The 19076-nt window shown below is 41.4% G+C and overlaps 1 protein-coding gene across 1 annotated transcript; it reads left to right on the top strand.

Annotated features, from left to right (window-relative positions):
- Positions 1-11455: 11455 nt before the first annotated feature.
- NYX (nyctalopin) lies at positions 11456-15620 on the top strand. Its single transcript, XM_077342891.1, has 3 exons — positions 11456-11646; positions 12076-12151; positions 13471-15620. Exons 2-3 carry the CDS (start codon positions 12130-12132, stop codon positions 14850-14852), a joined length of 1404 nt encoding a protein of 467 aa, XP_077199006.1. The 5' UTR covers positions 11456-11646; positions 12076-12129; the 3' UTR covers positions 14853-15620.
- Positions 15621-19076: the final 3456 nt, after the last annotated feature.

The following is a 19076-nucleotide window of genomic DNA, read 5'->3' as shown; positions in this document are numbered from 1 at the left end:
TGTGGCCTTCCTGGGGACTGGCTTACATGGCAAGAGCAGATCACCCTTGGACTCTTGAGGCCCTGCCTCCAAACCTCAAGGAACATTTCTGACCCAGGGGTCACCAACGTCTACCTGCGTCCTGGAAATCTGGAATTGGACTATAGATATCATCTCCCCAGGGAACAATGGCTGGCGGAGAGGTTGCAGGATGGGAGAGGTTGGGACCTGGGGATTTGCTGGAATTGTCATTTCCAGGCGACAGAGATTAGTCCCCCTGGAGAAAAACCCTGCCTCTGGATCTCATGGAGGTACAAGGATGGTAGGTTCCAGGTGGGAAACAGAAATGCTGAGTGGCAGTAATTGCTAATTGCAATAAACAAATAACCCATAAACATCACTATTCCTTCGGAGAAAATATTTAATTGATAGCAACATTATCTTGAACGGAAAACATTTATGTTTTTCAGTTGAGTTTTAAATCAAAGCTTTAATGCTTGAATAAATTGTAACTGGTAGGCGAAGAACTTACGGCTGATTTCTCAATTACTGCATCTATTAGCTGCTTTCAAATTTATTGATAACCCCCAGAAACAGGCTTCAAGAAACCTCGTGGGATCTCTGGGTCCCAGCTGGAGGCAACCATAGCCACCACTGTTAAGGGATGCCAACCTCCTGGTGAGACCTGGAGACTTGACTGTAGGTATCGGTTCCACAGGAGGAAAGAGGTGCTTGTGGCAGGGTGTAGCACTCCCCTTCACACACACAAAAAACAAGCATTCTTCCCTTCTCAAATTGCAAATCTTAGCCACAATCAATTCCTCATGTAGGAAATACCCGAGTGTCTCCCTCTGATTGCTCTGAGAAGCCATTGGCCAGAAGGTCCAAATTTAAAGGAAAAGAGCAAGTCAAAAAGACTTCCTCTTTCTGAAACACTTTTTTCTGCCTGTGCTACATTTCTTTCAGGCAATGGCAGTTAGGACAGCTTGGTGTAGTGGCTAAGACCAGCAGCTTCTAAATGTGTGAGCTGAATTTGGTTCCCTTCCCCATAGGGTGTCCTGTTAGATACTGTTCTCTCAGTCTCGCCTACCTCATGGTGTCTGTTGTGGGAACAGAAAGGAAGGCATACGCCACTCAGACTTCTTTGGGCAGTGAAAAGCAGGGTGTAAAAACCAACACTGCTACTAGGAAAACTGTGTCTCTTTCCCCCTTCCACATGCCCCCATAGTCTCTTTGTACTTCTGTGCTCCTTCTTACACTTTCCCCTCTTCCATGCTATTAGTCTCAAATTTGCTTTGTTGTGATGGTCCTGGAAAGATTACAGCAATACCAAGGTGGTATCCATATGAAAAGTCCTACCCATATCAGAATTGTCTTCCCTGCAACAGTTGCCTGTGATGGCTACCCCTAAAGCATTCCTGCCTTTTCATATTTCAAATTACAAACTTCACATCACACATTCCTAGGGCAGAGGTGCTTCTTGGCCACAGTGATCCAGACTAGACTTCTGTAATCCTACGCAGGCTGTTGTCTCTGATCTGGAAATTGCAGCTGGTGCAAAATACAGCTGCTAGGGTCCTCAAGCATTCATCTTGGAGGGCCCATGTCCAGCCTATGCTGAGGCAGCTGCATTGGTTGCTGATTGGCTTCCAGATTAGGTTCAAGGTTTTGTTACTTACCTTCAAGGCCATCCGTAGCCTGGGCCCCACTTATCTGAGGGACTGCTTGTCTCCTTTTGATCCTCACAGGGCTCTTCTATTGTGGGTAGGATTTGCTGTGACCCCGAAGGAACAGGACCAGGGCCGGAAGAGCTAAGGGCCCTAACGGAGCTTTCAGTGTTCCACAGGACCTGTAAGACAAGAGCTCTTCCAACAGGTGTTTGGTTGAAACTGGGCTAGGAAGAATTGCTCCTTCCCTGTGCGGGCTTCAAAACGTCTCTGAGACATTCCCTTTAACTGCACTCTGGAGGATTGGGACTGTTGGATGTGGGGGTCGGTGATGGGAATGGTATTTTATGGGATTTTAGATTTATGTAAACTGCCACGGGCTGGTTGTTTCCAGGAGCCACAGTCTTAAAATGTGAAAATGAATGAATGAAATTTGACCTTATTGGCAGCATGCAATTTAAACTGATTGGCACTCACTCATGAGTAAACATTGCCAGGGCAGAGTCTTTTTCTAGGCACCCTGGGTCCCGCTGGGTCAGCAAGGAAGTTTTGGGTTTGTTGCAAGCTCTATTACCAGTGTCCATGTTCATATTAGGTGCTGCATTGTTGTGGGTGAGGAGTTGTTTAAGATTGGGGGGCTGTCTGTGTGAAAGAAAAGGTTTACCCCCCAGGGCTTGGGAAAGACAGCTGTCATTGATGTCACTGATGATGCATTGTACTGTCTTGAACTGAAAGCTATCTAACCACTAGTGGTGTTATGTTGTTTTCTCTTTTGCGTCTGTCTTCTAACAGGTTTTCTCTTGGCATCCTTCTGGCTTTGTTAATCTGTTTCTTGATCTGACTAGGTGGGTACTTGAACTCCCAGCTCAAGGCAGTACATTAGATCTATAGTTCAGCCTCTCTGAGACCTGTTCCACCTGGCTTCAATCTTGATGGATAACCCCTACCCAGAACTCAAAATTTCAGCTAGGGGAAGTTTTCTGGAAAGTTGTGGTGGAACAGGCTTCATTCCTAATTTTTTTCTAGTAGATAAAAAGATGGTGGGCATAGGCCCCTATTGGATCTCAATAAATTAAAAAAGTTCTTAGAAGTTTCAAAATTCAGAACGGTTTTGCTTCCTTCTGCAGTCAAGTTTCTTGTGTGATTCATGATCCTCGATTTAAAGGATGACTCTTCGTATTTCAACCCACCAATCTCATAGGAAGCATTTACAGTTCAGAGGAGTTCCATTATCCATCCACCCCATTTGGCTTTGCTGCTGCACCGAGCATATTCACCAAGTGTATGGCTGTAGTGGTGGCGCAGCTGTGCACGCAGGGCTGCTCTATTTTTCCTAGACAATTGGCTTATTGTGGCCCCAGTCACAACTTACTGAATTACCACATTTACCTCACCATTTCCACTTGCGACAGGTTAGGCTTGATGGTGACTTGGGAAAAGTCTCGCTTTGAACCCTCTCAACAAGGACAATTCATTGCTGCCTCCCTCAATGCTGCCAGAGGGAGAGCTTTTGGAATAAAAGCATTAAGGCAATGGTGTTAAGCTGCATTAGAAAGCCAGTGAAGGCAATTCAATTGCTATTAGGCCTCATGCCAAGGACTACTGGGAGAAGCCCTTCTCCAACATTTCTAACTCCAGAAAAATGGACAACATTCACAAGCTGTGAACAGAAGAATACACCTCCCTTTTCATTCACCTGCCAACAAACTGTAATTGAGACCAGGGTAAGAAGATTGGGTCCCCCTCCATTTTCTTTGGATATTGGTTCCCCCTGGGCCGAATACCACCTGAGATCAACTTTTGTACAGGAAACTGAGAATGGGAGAGTTGAGGCTTTGGGGGATGGTGGAATAGGGCATGTTTACTGCCATCAATGCTGCTGTTAGTTGTTTTAAATTGTAAATTGTATTTTGGGAAATTGTATGGGTTAGTTTTAATGTGGGAGTTTTTAATATAACCTGCCATGAGCCGGCTTCCTGAGAGTGGCGGTATGTAAGTCAAATAATAATAAAAAAAATTGTTGAGGGTCCTCTGCGCAAAATGCAAATAGGTATTTCAGTCTGCCCCAACTGAAAAGAGCAGGAAACTTGATGCTATTGGCAGAAAGATCTACACTTCAGGTGCTATGACCCAAACTACCAAGCCTACTTCTCCTGGTATCAGTCCTTTCTATGGGAGAGTATTTATTTGGTCTTGAGAATGTGCCTGACACTTTATCCTGTAGCTCTTATATGCTGGGACACACCCTATGGATCACAGAATGACAGATGCATACTACTAAGAGTGTTGCTGAAATAGGACAAGGCAAATGGCCTCTATCCTAGTTCTCAACCAACATGCCTAATTAGTCCTCTCCGCTGGCTCTCAATGTGAAGTCCATAATTAAAGACCATTTTTTGATGGCAAAGACTTGCTCAGTATCAGAACTGGGAACTCCTTGAAAAGGATTCAAGACCTTTGCATGACATGTAAATTTCTGGGTCTTGCTCCCTATTAATCCAGGCCACCATCTGCCAGGTGATGGAGCACTAATTATTGAAACATCAGTTGTTTCATGTTGCCCCCCATCAGGGTTCTAATCCGTCCTTCCAACCTAAACAAAGATAATTATCAGGGCTGAAATCAGTTATCTTCACACTCCAAATATTTCTCAAGCATCAAGAAGCGATTTTGAGATTTAGAGTAATTTATTTTCCACCTCTTGCCCTCACCTGCATCAACATATCCAGCTGTCAACTACTGGATACTCACCATAGCTAGGCATGCCTATGTCACAGAACTCAAAGTTCTACCATGTATCAGTGCCTTCTGATCCACCCCTGCTCAATCACCTTCTATTGGAAAATACAATCCTTCCTCCTCAGGCAAGCAATAGAGGGTGTTCCTGATAATTTGCTGTGCTCAGGAGAGATGAAGGCCACACCCTGTCCTGGATATCAAGGTGTCATCCACTTCATTACTCCACACAGGTTGAGAATGCTGACATTTATCTCCATCCTTCCTCTTATATCACAGAGACATGGTTTGCATCCATAGATCTAAAGGATGCACACTTTCGCATGGCAATCAGGCCTCAGCACCATCACTTTCCCAGGTTTACAGTGACCAAGAGCTGCTTCGGTGCAAGGTATCGCCTTCCCCCACCTGCTGAAGCACCTATGACTTGACTTGCCATAGACCTATCTGCCTCTCTAGGTCTGTAAATCAACAAAGTGAAGTCTCATCTTGACTCCTCCATGTGAATTCTGAGAGTTCTCAATTCAACTAGTGGAGAAGCCTATCTCCTGAGAGACAAGCAGGATATTATCATCCATCTGATCAACAACTTCTGTTTACAGTCAGCTATAAAATACAGAGCCTCTTGTGGTGCAGAGTGGTAAGGCAGCAGTCATGCAGTCTGAAAGTTCTGCCCATGAGGCAGGGAGTTCAATCCCAGCAGCCGGCTGAAGGTTGACTCAGCCTTCCATCCTTCCAAGGTTGGTTAAATGAGTACCCAGCTTGCTGGGGGGTAAACGGTAATGACTGGGGAAGGCACTGGCAAACCACCCCGTATTGAGTCTGCCATGAAAACGCTAGAGGGCGTCACCCCAAGGGTCAGACATGACCCGGTGCTTGCACAGTGGATACCATTACCTTTATAAAATAGATAAAAAGTTAGATAAGTAGAACAAATTTATATAAATATCCTATAGGGGATACAATATATATCAATGTTAATATGTAGGGTTGGGCCAGCTCTTATTTTTTTAGCTACCTAAGCATACTTAGCAATTGTTTAAGTCAGGTTCTTATTTGTGTCCGACAGTATTAAGACAATGTTTTCTCAGGCTTCTGGGACATTCTGTGAACACGGATGCCATTAAATCTGTACATCTATGATGATAAAAGTTTATACTCAAAAAGGACATGCTCAATTGTCTCTATTAGTCCTTCCTTACAATTACACTTGCATGACTCTACCAGTAACCCTTTAAACTTTCTTCCCAAAAAGGCAGAGGGGACAGCATTATAACAGAGCCTTCTATAGTCAGAATTTGTTATATTAACTTGATAGGACATCAAGACAGTCGTATTAAGATCTTTTCCGGGTGTGGCTAAAGATGTCATCCTGAGGGGATTGCAGTGCAATCACTGGAGCCTGACAGGGATCAATTGTGGAAGCAATTGGCAGAAAAGAGGAGGGGTACGCAAACCCCACCTCATTTTTTCTACCCAGGAAGTCCTAGTGAACTCTGGGGGCCATCTCCAATCCTTTAGGGAGTTTATCTCCCCGGATTACAGGCTGTCAGCATTTCAGGACAAGAGGACGACCGCCATATTCTTTCTTGGACTATTTTTCTTTCGTTCTCTCTTAAAAGAAACTGCTTTAACCCTCTTCTATGATTTATTTACTGCTGTGAATGCGGTGGACTGGGTGGAGGACAGCCTCTGGCAGCCTCAACGAACGCCATTAATCAACGCTTCTATAAACAGCAAGTAAAGCTGGGCTCTGCCAGGCTGCTTTTCGCCTCTCTCTTTCCCTCCCCCTCTCTCTGCCTGAGTAGCCACCCCAATTTGGGGCAGGCTAATTTTCTTAAGTAGAAGAAGAGGACTTAGATTAACTAGCAATAGCTTTTACAGCAGTTGTTTTGGTTTCCGGAGATAAGAGTTGTGATTGGGAAGATCTTGCGAGAACTCTGCTCCAGGACGAGACTATTGGCTTCACTGACTTCAAAATGTCATTTACTAGTGCCAGGAAATTCTGATATGCGACCAGTTCTTAAAGGACACCCTATTGGCTATACTAAATTCAACTTATGAGCCTCTTGTGGCGCAGAGTGGTAAGGCAGTGACATGCTATCTGAAGCTCTGACCATGAGGCTGGGAGTTCGATCCCAGCAACCGCCTCGAGGTTGACTCAGCCTTCCATCCTTCCGAGGTTGGTAAAATGAGTACCCAGCTTGCTGCTGGGGGGTAAACGGTCATGACTGGGGAAGGCACTGGCAAACCACCCCGTATTGAGTCTGCCATGAAAACGCTAGAGGGCGTCACCCCAAGGGTCAGACATGACCCAGTGCTTGCACAGGGGATACCTTTACCTTAAATTCAACTTGCTGAAAGTGCTTTAGTTCTGAACTGCCCTGTTTTTTGGTCTTCTGTTTTGTTTTTTTCTTCATTCTACACTGAAGAACGTCAGAGGACTAAACAGACTTTCGCTTTTGCCTAGGACTGTATAGGTCTCTTGGCTGATAACTTATAAGCCTAAAACATGTCTATGTTAAAAAGAATGGCCTATCTAATAGAGAAACAAACCCAAGATCTGAAAGCATTTACAGAAGGTTTGCTTAAGAATATTTTCAAGGAGATCCAAGACGGCAAGGAAGAAGTTTTTAACAGGATTGATGGATCAATAACAGTGGTTGATGAGAGCACTAAACAAGGTGGGAAATCATCAGCAGAAGAGAAACCTGAAATTTTGGAGATGAAAAAGGGGGTGTTGGAGCCTTGCAGAAAACATTACTTCCCAGATAAGGACACCCTTTTAAAAAAGGCATACAGCTATTTCAAAGCAACAGTACACAAGAATCAACCAAAAGATACATGGATCTGTTTTGAAAGTAAAGGAGCTTCTCAGGAAAAAAATTGTACTGATACATTTTGGATCGGAGTCCAGGAGGTGCAACTGCCTCAAGATTCATCGGTGAATATTTTGCGGGAACACCTGCACTTTCTATGCCAAAGTCTAACTGGACAGAATATAAGTCTACGGGAATAACAAAGTGCAGTAAGCCTCAATATAAGACCCCCTTAAGAAGATTGGGGAAGGGAAAGGAGAAGCAAAGGGAAGGAGGAACAAGATGTTTGAAATATTTTCTTTATTCTTCTTCTGTACACTTTTAAGGCAATATAATTGTAAGTGCTGGAAATGTCATGATAAAGTGTGTGTGGGGGGGTTCCCTTTCTTTTTTCTTTATTAGTGTATTGTTATAGGGCCAAAGTTCATATTGTTCTACAAGAAATGTTCAATGTTAAGTATTCAATTCAAACCTGATAATACGGTGTTGAATATCTGTCAGGAAGGCTCTTCGACTGTGTTAAGTATAAAATGTTTTATAAGTGGTATGTGACACCAAAAATGATTGCTAAAATTGCTAAAAACTATGTTAACAAATGTTGGAAGTGTGGTGATAAAGAGGTTTCTTTTTCATATGTGGTGGAAATGTGAAAATGTTTATAAGTTTTGGGCAAAAGTTCATACCATTGTGTAGTTAATGTGGGGTCTTAGATTTCCTATGTAAACTGAATCTATGTTATTAAGTATATCTCCGCGGTGCCTCCCAGCCCAAACTCAAAACTTAACTAAAAGGGGACACTTCATGGAGGAGGTTTAAGTGTAACAAATGAAGATATATATAAAAAATCTTTTCCAAAAGGTGGGCACAAGATCTTGTTAAGAAGGTGCTGCCTTTCTACTTCTATCACCCCGGTGTTTATTCTTTTGCCTTGTAACATCCCAGGTTCAGAACAAGTTCGTAAGCGAGACCATAGAAGCCTAGCTTTTCTAGCAGTACATTTAACAGGGCACAACAAATTAATTGTCAGTAGGCTTGTTAGATCCTTCTGTCAATATAACAATTTTAAGCAGAACAAAAAAGGCTGCCACCCAAAGCCTGGTCTGAACATTAATCATTCCAGTCTCTGTCCTAATTGTGATATTAGAAATATTGTTTGGCAATTAGAGAATTGTTCTCAAAAATTTAGATTGTACCTTCTCTAAGCTAGACAAGTTACCAGAGACATTTATTGGAGCCTCATAGGCAGGGCCGGATTTACATGAAAAGAGGCTCGGGGCTATTCCACTGATGTGGCCCTTTCACCTCCCATTGTTAAGTTTGTAATTTACATGAGAGATAATAAAATAATAAAATACATCATTACTATGATATATATCAATATGTTAAATGAAACATGTTGTGATTGCTACTAACCTTTATAAAAATGTGGAATATAGGCCCCTCTTGATTTTGAAGAAGAAGAAGAAGAGTTGGTTCTTATGTGCCGCTTTTCCCTACCCGAAGGAGGCTCAAAGTGGCTTACAGTCGCCTTCCCATTCCTCTCCCCACAACAGACACCCTGTGGGGTGGGTGAGGCTGAGAGAGCCCTGATATTACTGCTTGGTCAGAAAAGCTTTATCAGTGCCATGGCAAGCCCAAGGTCACCCACCTGGCTGTATGTGGGGGAGCGCAGAATCGAACCTGGCATGCCAGATTACAAGTCTGCCCTCCTAACCACTGCACCAAGCTGGCTCTTTTGAGGCCCTAGGCTGAAGCCCAGTTAGCCTATAGGAAAATCCGGCCCTGCTCATAGGTCAGTTGTGCAAGAGCTTTGGCCTGAAAGTTGTTTAAGGCAGTAGGGATATATTTTCCTCCTTTCTGCCAGAAAAAAATCCGAATTGTGCTGTTCTAGCATGTGTGGACTGGAATATAACTCACAGGTATTTATAATGCATCAGTGTGCTATTTACTTTCCATACATGAGTGAGTTCTGTCACTCCCTTCACTGTCCCATGTAGTCCACACTACCCATCCAAGAACTACTGGGGCTCATGGTGGTGATCAAGTACATGGTCTACTTATCTTGACTGTGACCGAGACGCCTCCAATAATGGTTTCTCCACAATTTCAACCTACTCAGGGCCTCTCGATGCAAAATGTTGACGCTTTCCTCTCCTGGTGGTTGTATCCACTTCCCCTAGTTGTGGGAATGCTATTCCCACCTTCTAATCTCCAACACATCCTTCTGAGGATAGGGAGATCACTGCTCACAGCCTCCCTTGATTGCACAATGGAAAAGCCTCAAACATCAACTACAAGAAGCTCCTAGCATTACTCAAATTTTTCTCCCACTCCTGGAGGGTTGAACAATCCAGTGGTCATGAACAGCACCATGTGATTTATTATGAAGAAGCACTGTGTCGACCATTCTCAGCAGACATCCTTGCTGTCTGTGGGAGCATTGCATCTGTTACCATATTCTTTCTTTTGCAAATATAACCCTGGAACCACAAACCCCACAGTAGATGCTCCAAGCTGTCAAGTCACCATGGGGTATGAATGGTTCATAAACAACACAATTGTCAGTGATGTCATCACCAAGTGGACCAGCCTTGCCTTGACATCTTTATAACTCATGCCAACAAGAAATGCTGTACTTTTGCTTTCAGAGAGGGGACATAACCTCGTGTCCCATGGAGATGCATTCCTCTGCCCTAGGACAAGGGACCTTTCCTTCACTCCTACTTGTGCCCAGAGTGCTAACAAAGATGGAGATGAACAACTGTGGCCAATCCTCCTCATCCCCATTTGGCCTTGGTCATTCCCCACTCCCCTTCCTCCCTCTTAGTTTCTGTCTGTCCCCCATGTGTTTAAATAGATAGATAATGATAGATGATAGTGACTCAGCTTAGGATGCTGAGGAACTGAAAAACCCTTAGTTGGTATATGTCTGATTATGGCTCATGAGAAAAGGATATTAATTCACAACACAAACTGTTTTAACTTTTATGTGGAAATGGTTGAATCGAACTACCAAATTTTAAACTTGGCTGGTGAAAAGGTAATAGGAACGAGGGAAACTTCATATATCTGCCATGGCTCAAGGAAGGTCAATGCTTTGCAGAAGCACACAGATAGGAGCAGCACCTCTGCTATTCTTAGAAGCCATTGTCATTCCCAGCCAGTAGCAATGGCCCTGAGGAGCTGCTTCCACTGTTCTGCTTACCTTCCCAAGGTGATGATGGGTTGCAGAGTAGAAAAATGGCTGATACAGACATGTCCTAAGGCACAAGCATAATTCCATAATTTTCTATCAGATATGTATGTAACACATCTATGCCATTTACACTTTGCGGGGGGGGGGGTTGTCTGTACAGTCCATGGGGAAGAGTGAGATGTGTTGTCAGGAGCTGCAGTCTTTGGCATCTTTCTCTTCTGTGTCCCTCCCCACTCCTTTAGCTCTTTAATATAACCTGCTTTGTCACTCTTATCTTCCTTCCTTACCTCCTGTTTATTCCGACTTGCCTCCATCTCCCATTGCTAAATATTTCTTGTTCCCTAGCCCTATCATTTTGCCCTCCTACCTCTATTCAGTCTACCTCCTCACAACTTTCCCTCCCATATGTGATCACAGCACATCTGCTCCCTACATGAGTTGTGTTCTCTCTCTCACACACACAGAATTTTCACGTAAAGACCCAGAAGAAGTTCCCGACAGTTAGAGCAGTTCCTCAGTGGAACAGGCTTCCTCAGGAGGTGGTGGGTTCTCCTGCTTTGCAAGTTGTTAAGCAGAGGCTAGATAGTCCTCTGACAGAAATGCTGATTTTATGAACTTAGTCAGATTGTGAGTAGGTGGGAAAGAAGGGATGTGTCAGTGTTTGTCTCTTGTGGCCCTTTCTTGCATACCCAGGGAATTGCTGATTGCCACTGTGGGATGGTAGGTGAATTTCTTCCAGGCCAGGCAAGAATTTGGTGGAGGGGGATCACTTGGGCATGAAACTGGGATCACTATGGGTGGGCAGGTAGTTGTGAGTGTCCTGCATTGAGCAGGGGGTTGGACTAGATGACCCTGGAGGTCTTTTCCAACTCTATGATTCTATAAGCCAGAAGCTTTCTCCCCTTTACATAGACAGTAGAGCTCGCTTCTCCTGTCCTCTCATTATATAACTGGCCCTGGGGCCGAGGGCTTTTTTTTTATTCCTAGTAATGCCGGGAGTGGCTGAGGGCCAGTTGTTTTCTTGGGGTGGGGGAGGGGTATAAAGCAGACAGATTTGTTAGCAATCCAGCCGCTTTATGGAACACAACATTCTTCCATTTCTGTTAATCCTCTCCTGTTGCAGAGGATTTCCCTGCCATTAAGTGATAGCTTTTGAGAGGGGAAAAATGCCAGCTCTTCAGAGACGCTTTAATAAAACAAGCAGCAAGCTTGTGAAAAGAAAAGAATGGTGTGGCTACCATCCTGTCAGGTAAGCAAGACAATCAACAATTTTTGTCTCTCTTAACTGTTGATTCAGACAAGAGTTGATGATTACACTTTTTAGCATATCCATTTTCTGTTACTTTTTCCATCCTACTCACTTTTCAGTGGGATGTACTATATTAGCTGCTTGGGCAAGTCTTCGCTTTAAAATCAACAGCGCAATGCTGTTCCCAAATACTTAACGATTAAGTCCAAGTGGCCTTAGTAGGAGTCATGTTACTGCTGAATAACCATGTTAAAAAAAGAGTATTGTTGAAAAGGTTTGTAGAGGAAATCAAGGGATAGAAAGGGAAATGTTGTGATTTGAAGTGGAGGAATATAAATTCTATTTTAAATCACCAAGCAATATTAAAAAAAAATAGAAGTCAAGAAGCAAAAATAATTATGTTCGTTTCCTGCTTCTGACTGCTTTTAGCTTTTGGAAGAGTGTTTACCAGACCTGAGATGCAAGGACTGAATAATCAAGGTAATGTTTGCCATCATTTTAAAAGGTAAGTAGAATGCCATGACAGACAATAGCAGATTCTAAAATTGTATAAAGCTTTTTGGTTTGGGAGGCTGTCACAGTTCTGCTCCAAGATGCATGCCCATAATTTTGTGATTACCTAAATATTGTAATTTAAAATTTATCATTTCTCTGTTACATGCTGCTTCCAATCATGTCATCAGTATTTAAAGACAGATTTTTTTGTTTATGTATGATAACATAAATTCCCAAATGTATTTTTTAATTTGAGAAGACATAAGGGACACAAACATCCAGGATATTCTAAAGAAGCTTCATTATGCAGTTCCTTTTATATTCAGTTATGCTTGCACAACAGAACAGTCTGGAAGATTTTGCCCCAACTATTTGTAATACTAGTAAGCAATTAATTATAGAAGAAACTGTAAACTTTCATAGAGGCATTTCTGCAGCAGAGGGGGTCCATTTTCTGATTTTGGATCATTAGATGTGTTGGATTCATGATGATGAAAAATGGACAGATGCAAAAGTAAAATTAACATTTATAACTGGAAGACCTATACATTTTTGATGATAGAGTGTTAGAGACAGTTTCTTAAGAAGAATTTTGAGGAACACTGTTGGTTTTCTCAAACTCTGGAGTCAAATAGGATTAAGAAAGTTGGTTTATAACAGTGGTGGCCAATTTGAGATTGGGAAATTCTTGGAGATTTAGGGGTGGAGCTTGGGGAGTGCAGTGTTTGGGGATGGGAGGAACCTTGTCAGGATGTAATGTCATAGAGTCTACCCTCCACAGCAGCAGTTCTTCATACTTTTTGCAGAATATAGTCGCTCTTTTCATTGTATCCAAAAAAGCTGTCTGTGGCTTTCTCTAAAGAGCATTTTAAGTAAAACCCTTGCTGAGGAATTTAGATGCTGGCCATCCTTTGCTGATTTCCTAGTTACAGTAGAAAATACCAGACACAAGATATTGATGGCTAAACTGCTTGCAATGCTTTGATCACTCTAGTGGCTCTTCTTCCCATCAAAGGAGTCCAGAATTTGTTCCAACGATGCACTGTACAGAGGGCTCAGAAAATAAATGACTGCCAGGGGTGGGAATGAAGGAAATCCCCACATATTGTAATTTAGGGAAATTCTTTCCATCAGATCTGCCACAAAGAACTGACTTCTTGAAATCTTATAGGATTTTTTTACAGATAGCATTTTGGTATCACTAAACCTGTAGAGCTGATAGTTATTAAATTAAATAATTGTACGTTTTACTTTGCTATTGCCAATGTTAATTGATCTTTCCTTTTTCTCTCTTTCCTTGTGACTAACTCTGGTACACTCACTCGCCAGTCTTTCTTTGCATCCCCCCTGTCCGTTCTGTGTGGGCTTGTGTCCGCTCCTGTCCTGTCAACTGTATGTGCACCCAAGAGAGGAGTTGCTCCATCCTGTGCGATCGTGTTGGCCTCACACAGATCCCCAATGAGTTTCCTTGTGAAGCCACCTCTATTAACCTGGATAAAAATAGCATTAAATTCCTCTCTGAGAGGGCATTTGGCACTCTCCCTTCTCTGAAATCTCTTTCATTAAACCACAACAACATCTCCTTCATCACTCCTGGAGCTTTCAAAGGCCTAGCTAGCCTGACTGAGCTAAAAATGGCCCATAATGAATATATTCGCTATCTGCATACTAGGACGTTTGTTTCACTCAAGAGATTAATTAGATTGGATTTAGCAGACTGCAATCTTTTTAACATCCCAGACAGAATTTTTATTGAACTTCCAGCTCTTCAGGAACTCTTCTGTTTTCAGAATAACTTCCGAAGGATTCCAGGAGCTATAAGAGGGATGGAGAATTTGACTCACGTTTACTTGGAGAAAAACAAGATAGAAGCTGTAGCTTATAATTCTCTCTTGGGTTTGACTCACCTAAAATATCTCAACCTCCAAGACAACAGAATAAATGTAATTCATGACAGAGCTTTTCAGGACTGCCAGCAAATGGAATACCTTTATTTAAATGACAACCTCATTAGTGACCTCCCTGAGAACTCATTTGATGGTCTGAAACAAATGAAGATGCTTAACCTTGGAGGCAACTCGCTCAGGAATGTCTCCAACACCTGGTTCCGGGATCAGCTTGAATTGGAAGTTTTGTACTTGGACAGAAATCGAATCAGCTATATTGAGGAAGGGGCTTTTGAAAATCTCACAAGCTTGGTTTCTTTGCACTTAAATAGCAACAACCTTACCACCTTGCCTTTTTCAGTTTTCCAACCTGTTTACTTCCTAGGAAGACTCTACCTTTTCCGGAATCCCTGGGAGTGTGATTGCAGGATTGAGTGGTTGAAAGAGTGGATGGAAAATTACAGACTTGTCAGAGATATTCCTTGTACCGCTCCATCCTCTGTAGCTGGTCTTGACTTGACTGAGGTTTATTTTGAGAGAACATCTGAAGGTTTCTGTCTTGATCCAGAGGAATTAAATGTTACATCTTACAGTCCTTTTCCTACTGGAGAATTTCAGTCTACCACAGAGAATAAGTTCAACAGCCTTATCTCCAAACTTTTACGCCAGAAGGGCCTTTCAGAAGAGGTGGTAAACACCACAGAAGCTTTCAGTAACTCTACATTGTTAAATGGATTGACTAATAAGGTGTCTTTAAGACTAGGGGAATGTCATGTAAAAATAATTATATATATTTTAACCATTCTGATATGCTTTATAGTTTAGATGTAGATGTACATAAATAAGCCCATAGTAAGTCTAATATTAGTCAAGAAAGTAGCATTTGTGTAAAGGAAAAATGTTCACTAACACAGTTCTCACTGATCACTATGCAAAGGGCTCCATGGTTTAGTGAATGATTTACAGAGCAATCCTAAACAGAGTTACATCCTTCTAAGCATATTGACTTCAATGGGCTTAGCAGGGTTTAACTCTTTTTATGATTGCAAATCTGGGTCCATCTTTTGTAATAGGTTCAGATTCACAGAAACAACACCCATTTTTTATGTCCCATAGGATTTAATACTTGACAACCTAACAGTGCAACCATAAATAGAGTTACAGCCTTCCAAGGTCACAACTTCTATGAACCTAGAAGGATGTTATTCTGCGTAAGTTTTCACTATAGCAAACCTAGTAATCCTGATTCCTGTCATTAGTTTGTAAAACATCAACTGCAATGAATTTTATCCAAATTACATTTATATAAAAGGAGTAGATTAACCAATGCTGTTGTTGGTTCTTTTTTGTGTTTTGTAAGAGAACAAGAGAGTAACAGAGCAAACTGATGACCTATTAGGAAGATCTGAAATATGGATATAGTTGTTAACTTGTTCTTACATTACAAATTTTATAAGGGATTAGCATATCATTTTGGTTTTTATATATGCAGCATTCTTTTACCATGAAATGCAGATCTGAAACAAAAGATAAAAGGACAGTTATTCTTTCTATATTTCCTGTTGGCAACATAGTTAGTAGTAGGAAATACAACAACCAAGAATTCTTAATCAAGAGTTGAATAATCAAGAGTCCTTCTTGTAGAACCTAGTTCTACAATTTTAAAACAATATTCTTCATTTGGTTTGCTAGATACTCCTCCAGTTGTTGTGTCATCTTATAACACACCTTACCCACAATTCTAGTGAGATGTAGTGTTCACAGGACCATCACTCTTCCCTTGTAGTTTTTCTTATTGTCTGCCTTTACTTAAGTCTTCCTTTTTTTGGGAAGTGGGGGAGGGGGAGAGTTCCACTTGTAAATTAATGAAGATCAAAATAGCTTGGTGCTTGAAAAGTGATATAAAGGAATTTGCATTCCAACCTGCCTTATACTGAGTCAGACCACTGGCCCATCTGGTTCAGCTGTCTATTCTGACTGATAGCAGTACTCTATGGTATGAAGAAAGTCTTTTCCAACAACTGCCACTGAGAACTTTTGAGTGGAGGTGCTAGGCATTTAACTATTTTATTTGCAAACCATATACCCAAGATTCATACAGTAAGTGATACTTTTTCATGAACCTCAGAATTACAACAGTATTATAGAATGAAACTATTTACAATATTCAAGTAAATTTGGATTGGAGCCTAAATATGCTGCTTACATTACTGTATTGGGTAGCTACACCTCTGTGCAGGTTGACAGTGCTCATACTTTCATATATGAGGGCCAGTAGTTGCCTCTCCAAAGGAGGGAATGTTTTAAATCATACCTTCCTTGCCAAATCACTCCACCACATCCTCCCTTGTGTCCCAACGCTATTTTGCAGTGGCGTGCTCTGAACTGCTCTCCCACCAAAGCTTTCCATATTTGTAGAAACAAAAAAGGAGAAAAACAAAAGCAAATTTAGGCTCTCTCATAAACAATGCTGCAAATATTATTTCAGACATACAATTAACTTTTGGAATTCACTGCCATGACGGTAATCACTATTAGCTTAGATGTCGCTAACAAATGTTTTTGAAAATACCTTCCACACAATTCTACTCAAATTAATCGCCCCTTCAATACACTCCCCCAAATATTAATTTCCCTCAAAAATGAAGGCCTCCATTTTCCTCACCTCAGTCTTGTGAGTTCTTTAGTTCAGTCTTCGGAGCTTGTTTGTAGGTCTACAAATGAGCTCTTAGGCAATCCTTAGACATATGCTGGGTAAGACCACATTCAGACTCCAGATGCAATTGTGGGATGTTTTGCTGGGACTAAGACTCTTGACTAAAATGGGACCTAGTTCTGAGTATACCTGCCTCTGGCTGAAGACAACAGACTCACATAAAGCAAGGCATGTAATTTAAAACAGACTAATTGGGCAGTGATGGGCCAGACATCAGCCATCGGTGTCAGTGCATCAGTTTCCCTTGCTCCCATTCTCCATGAAGAGCTGTGCAAGCACCCAAGTCGTCTTCTGGCATGTTTAGAGGGGCAGGTAGACAGCAACCCTGTAAACCCACTTGGATGTATGCTTGCTTGTCCAGAACCTCAGAACTTCCTGATTAGATCTGGACCATCTCAAGGCCAAAAAACCAAAACAAAACAAAAACCCACAGTAAAAAAATCAGCATGCATTGTTGATTTGTACTTAGTTTGTAGGCTTTAAGAAAGCAGTTCAATATGCTTTAGCCACTAAATAAAGCACTAAAGTGTTTGCCATGCTTGGAATTAAACTAAATAGAGAAACATGCTATGTATAGGTGTATACAGCATTTTTGAATACTGATTTATTCAAGAAAATTTCTACAAAATACCAGCGTACATACAGATTTTGTATGCATTGATGTCAATAAACATTTATGATTACATCCTTGGGAAAGTTATTATGTGCTAGTTAACCTGTTGTAACACCTTCTAGACAAATTGAACATTTTTGTGGCCTTCCCTTAGCCTTGGAATATAAAAAATAATCTAGTATATGATAAAGAAATGAGGGAAAAAGCAACCCCAGGAGGCTTATTTCTGTTTCAAAACTAAAGGTTTTTATCCATCTTCAAAGTATCTCAAAGTAACTGAAACACAACTTAAATATAAAAGACTCTGGAGAACAAAGTAGGAATTTCCTTACATAGATGGCTACTTTTAAGCCAGAGCTTAAAATGCTGTATAGAAAAGAACAAAAATATTTTATTTTTTAAAAAAATCACCTTGATTATACTTATAAAACAGTCCAAGCAGGAAAACCATTCAACACCCATAATTCCATGTGGCAGATGGGGCTTTTAATGACAGATGCCTCAACTGCTGCTGACTGCTCCTTATACATTGTATATGGTTTAAACAGAGGCACTCATTGTTACAGCCATAGTGAGAAAGAGAATCTGTGGCAGAGCATGGATTGCTAGAAATATATGACTGAACACTTGAAAGCAGCAGAATTCTTCCCCTTTCCCAGTCCATTGTGACTGTCCACAAGACAGGATGTCACACTGCTAAATTATTAACTATTAGTTAAATTATTAACTAACAGACCATTGAAGCGGGAATCAATCGGATTTGTTCCCCCCCACTTTTTCGGCCAGACTTTACTTTACTTTATTGTCCATCGCATTCTATGCTTAGACAATGACTTATTGTTCCTATCATGGCGGACCTTTCTGGCCTTATGCACAGAATCATTAGACATTTGTTAGCTGATAGGTCCCCAGAAATAACGGAACTGGTGGCCGAATTCTTGGCAACTGTGATACAAAGGGACAGTTGGCTAGGCAAGAATCAGTTCTAGACCAGGGGTATCTACAATTGGTGGAAATTACTAATTGCTGGGCATTCTTGTTGGTTGCTGCTTATTTTATTTCTCTTATTTGTTTTATCTAGACTATGTAATTTTTATCAATTAATTATGAATTACCCCTATTTTCATGATGTTTTTATATGCCATTAAAAGTTTTTTGAAATTTGAAAACTATGCTGGGTTCTATTGTTCTTCAAGCATTCAAACAAAAATGCCAGGACAGCAGATGTAAGTGATTTCATGTGCAGTGCTAAACACATTAAGATATTCTAGTCAATACCAAGAATTAGGTGACCATCCCCTCCCCCCAAGAATTAAAGAGGCCAGATGGTTTGATAACTACTTGATTGAGCTTTTCTGTGTGCTAAACTCAATGACTTTGGATTTCCAGGCTATTTATAAAAAGAATAATCTTCTTACATGCTAAAATTCATCTGTGTATTATAAAAGGCCTGTTTTTTCAAAGCCTGTGTTGACCAAATGCAATAGATTAAGTAGAGGATTTTTGTAGGGAAAAACATTGCTCTATCATGTGACTTGAGGGTTGACAGGAAAAATTTGATAAAACCTGTCAGCATCATTAGGGATACTAGTTGGCTTACATTTTTGTACAAGTGATCATTTTACATATAAGGAACTCCATAACTATTTCCATGTCCCTCCCTCTTCAATCCCCTAAGAGCCCTGCGGGATCGGATCAGTGGTTCTCCTTGTCCAGCATC

Source organism: Paroedura picta, chromosome 6 (genome assembly GCF_049243985.1).
Source record: "Paroedura picta isolate Pp20150507F chromosome 6, Ppicta_v3.0, whole genome shotgun sequence".
NCBI classification, from domain to species: domain Eukaryota; kingdom Metazoa; phylum Chordata; class Lepidosauria; order Squamata; family Gekkonidae; genus Paroedura; species Paroedura picta.
The sequence above is the reverse complement of the archived record's forward strand: the minus strand, read 5'-3'. Positions and strand labels throughout refer to the sequence as shown.

Excerpts from the sequence above, each read along its gene's own strand:
- NYX (XM_077342891.1), top strand. The coding sequence starts at position 12,130 with ATGTTTGCCATCATTTTAAAAG. Across the intron at positions 12,152-13,470 it reads GTTTGCCATCATTTTAAAAG|TCTTTCTTTGCATCCCCCCT; the intron begins GTAAGTAGAATG and ends CTCACTCGCCAG.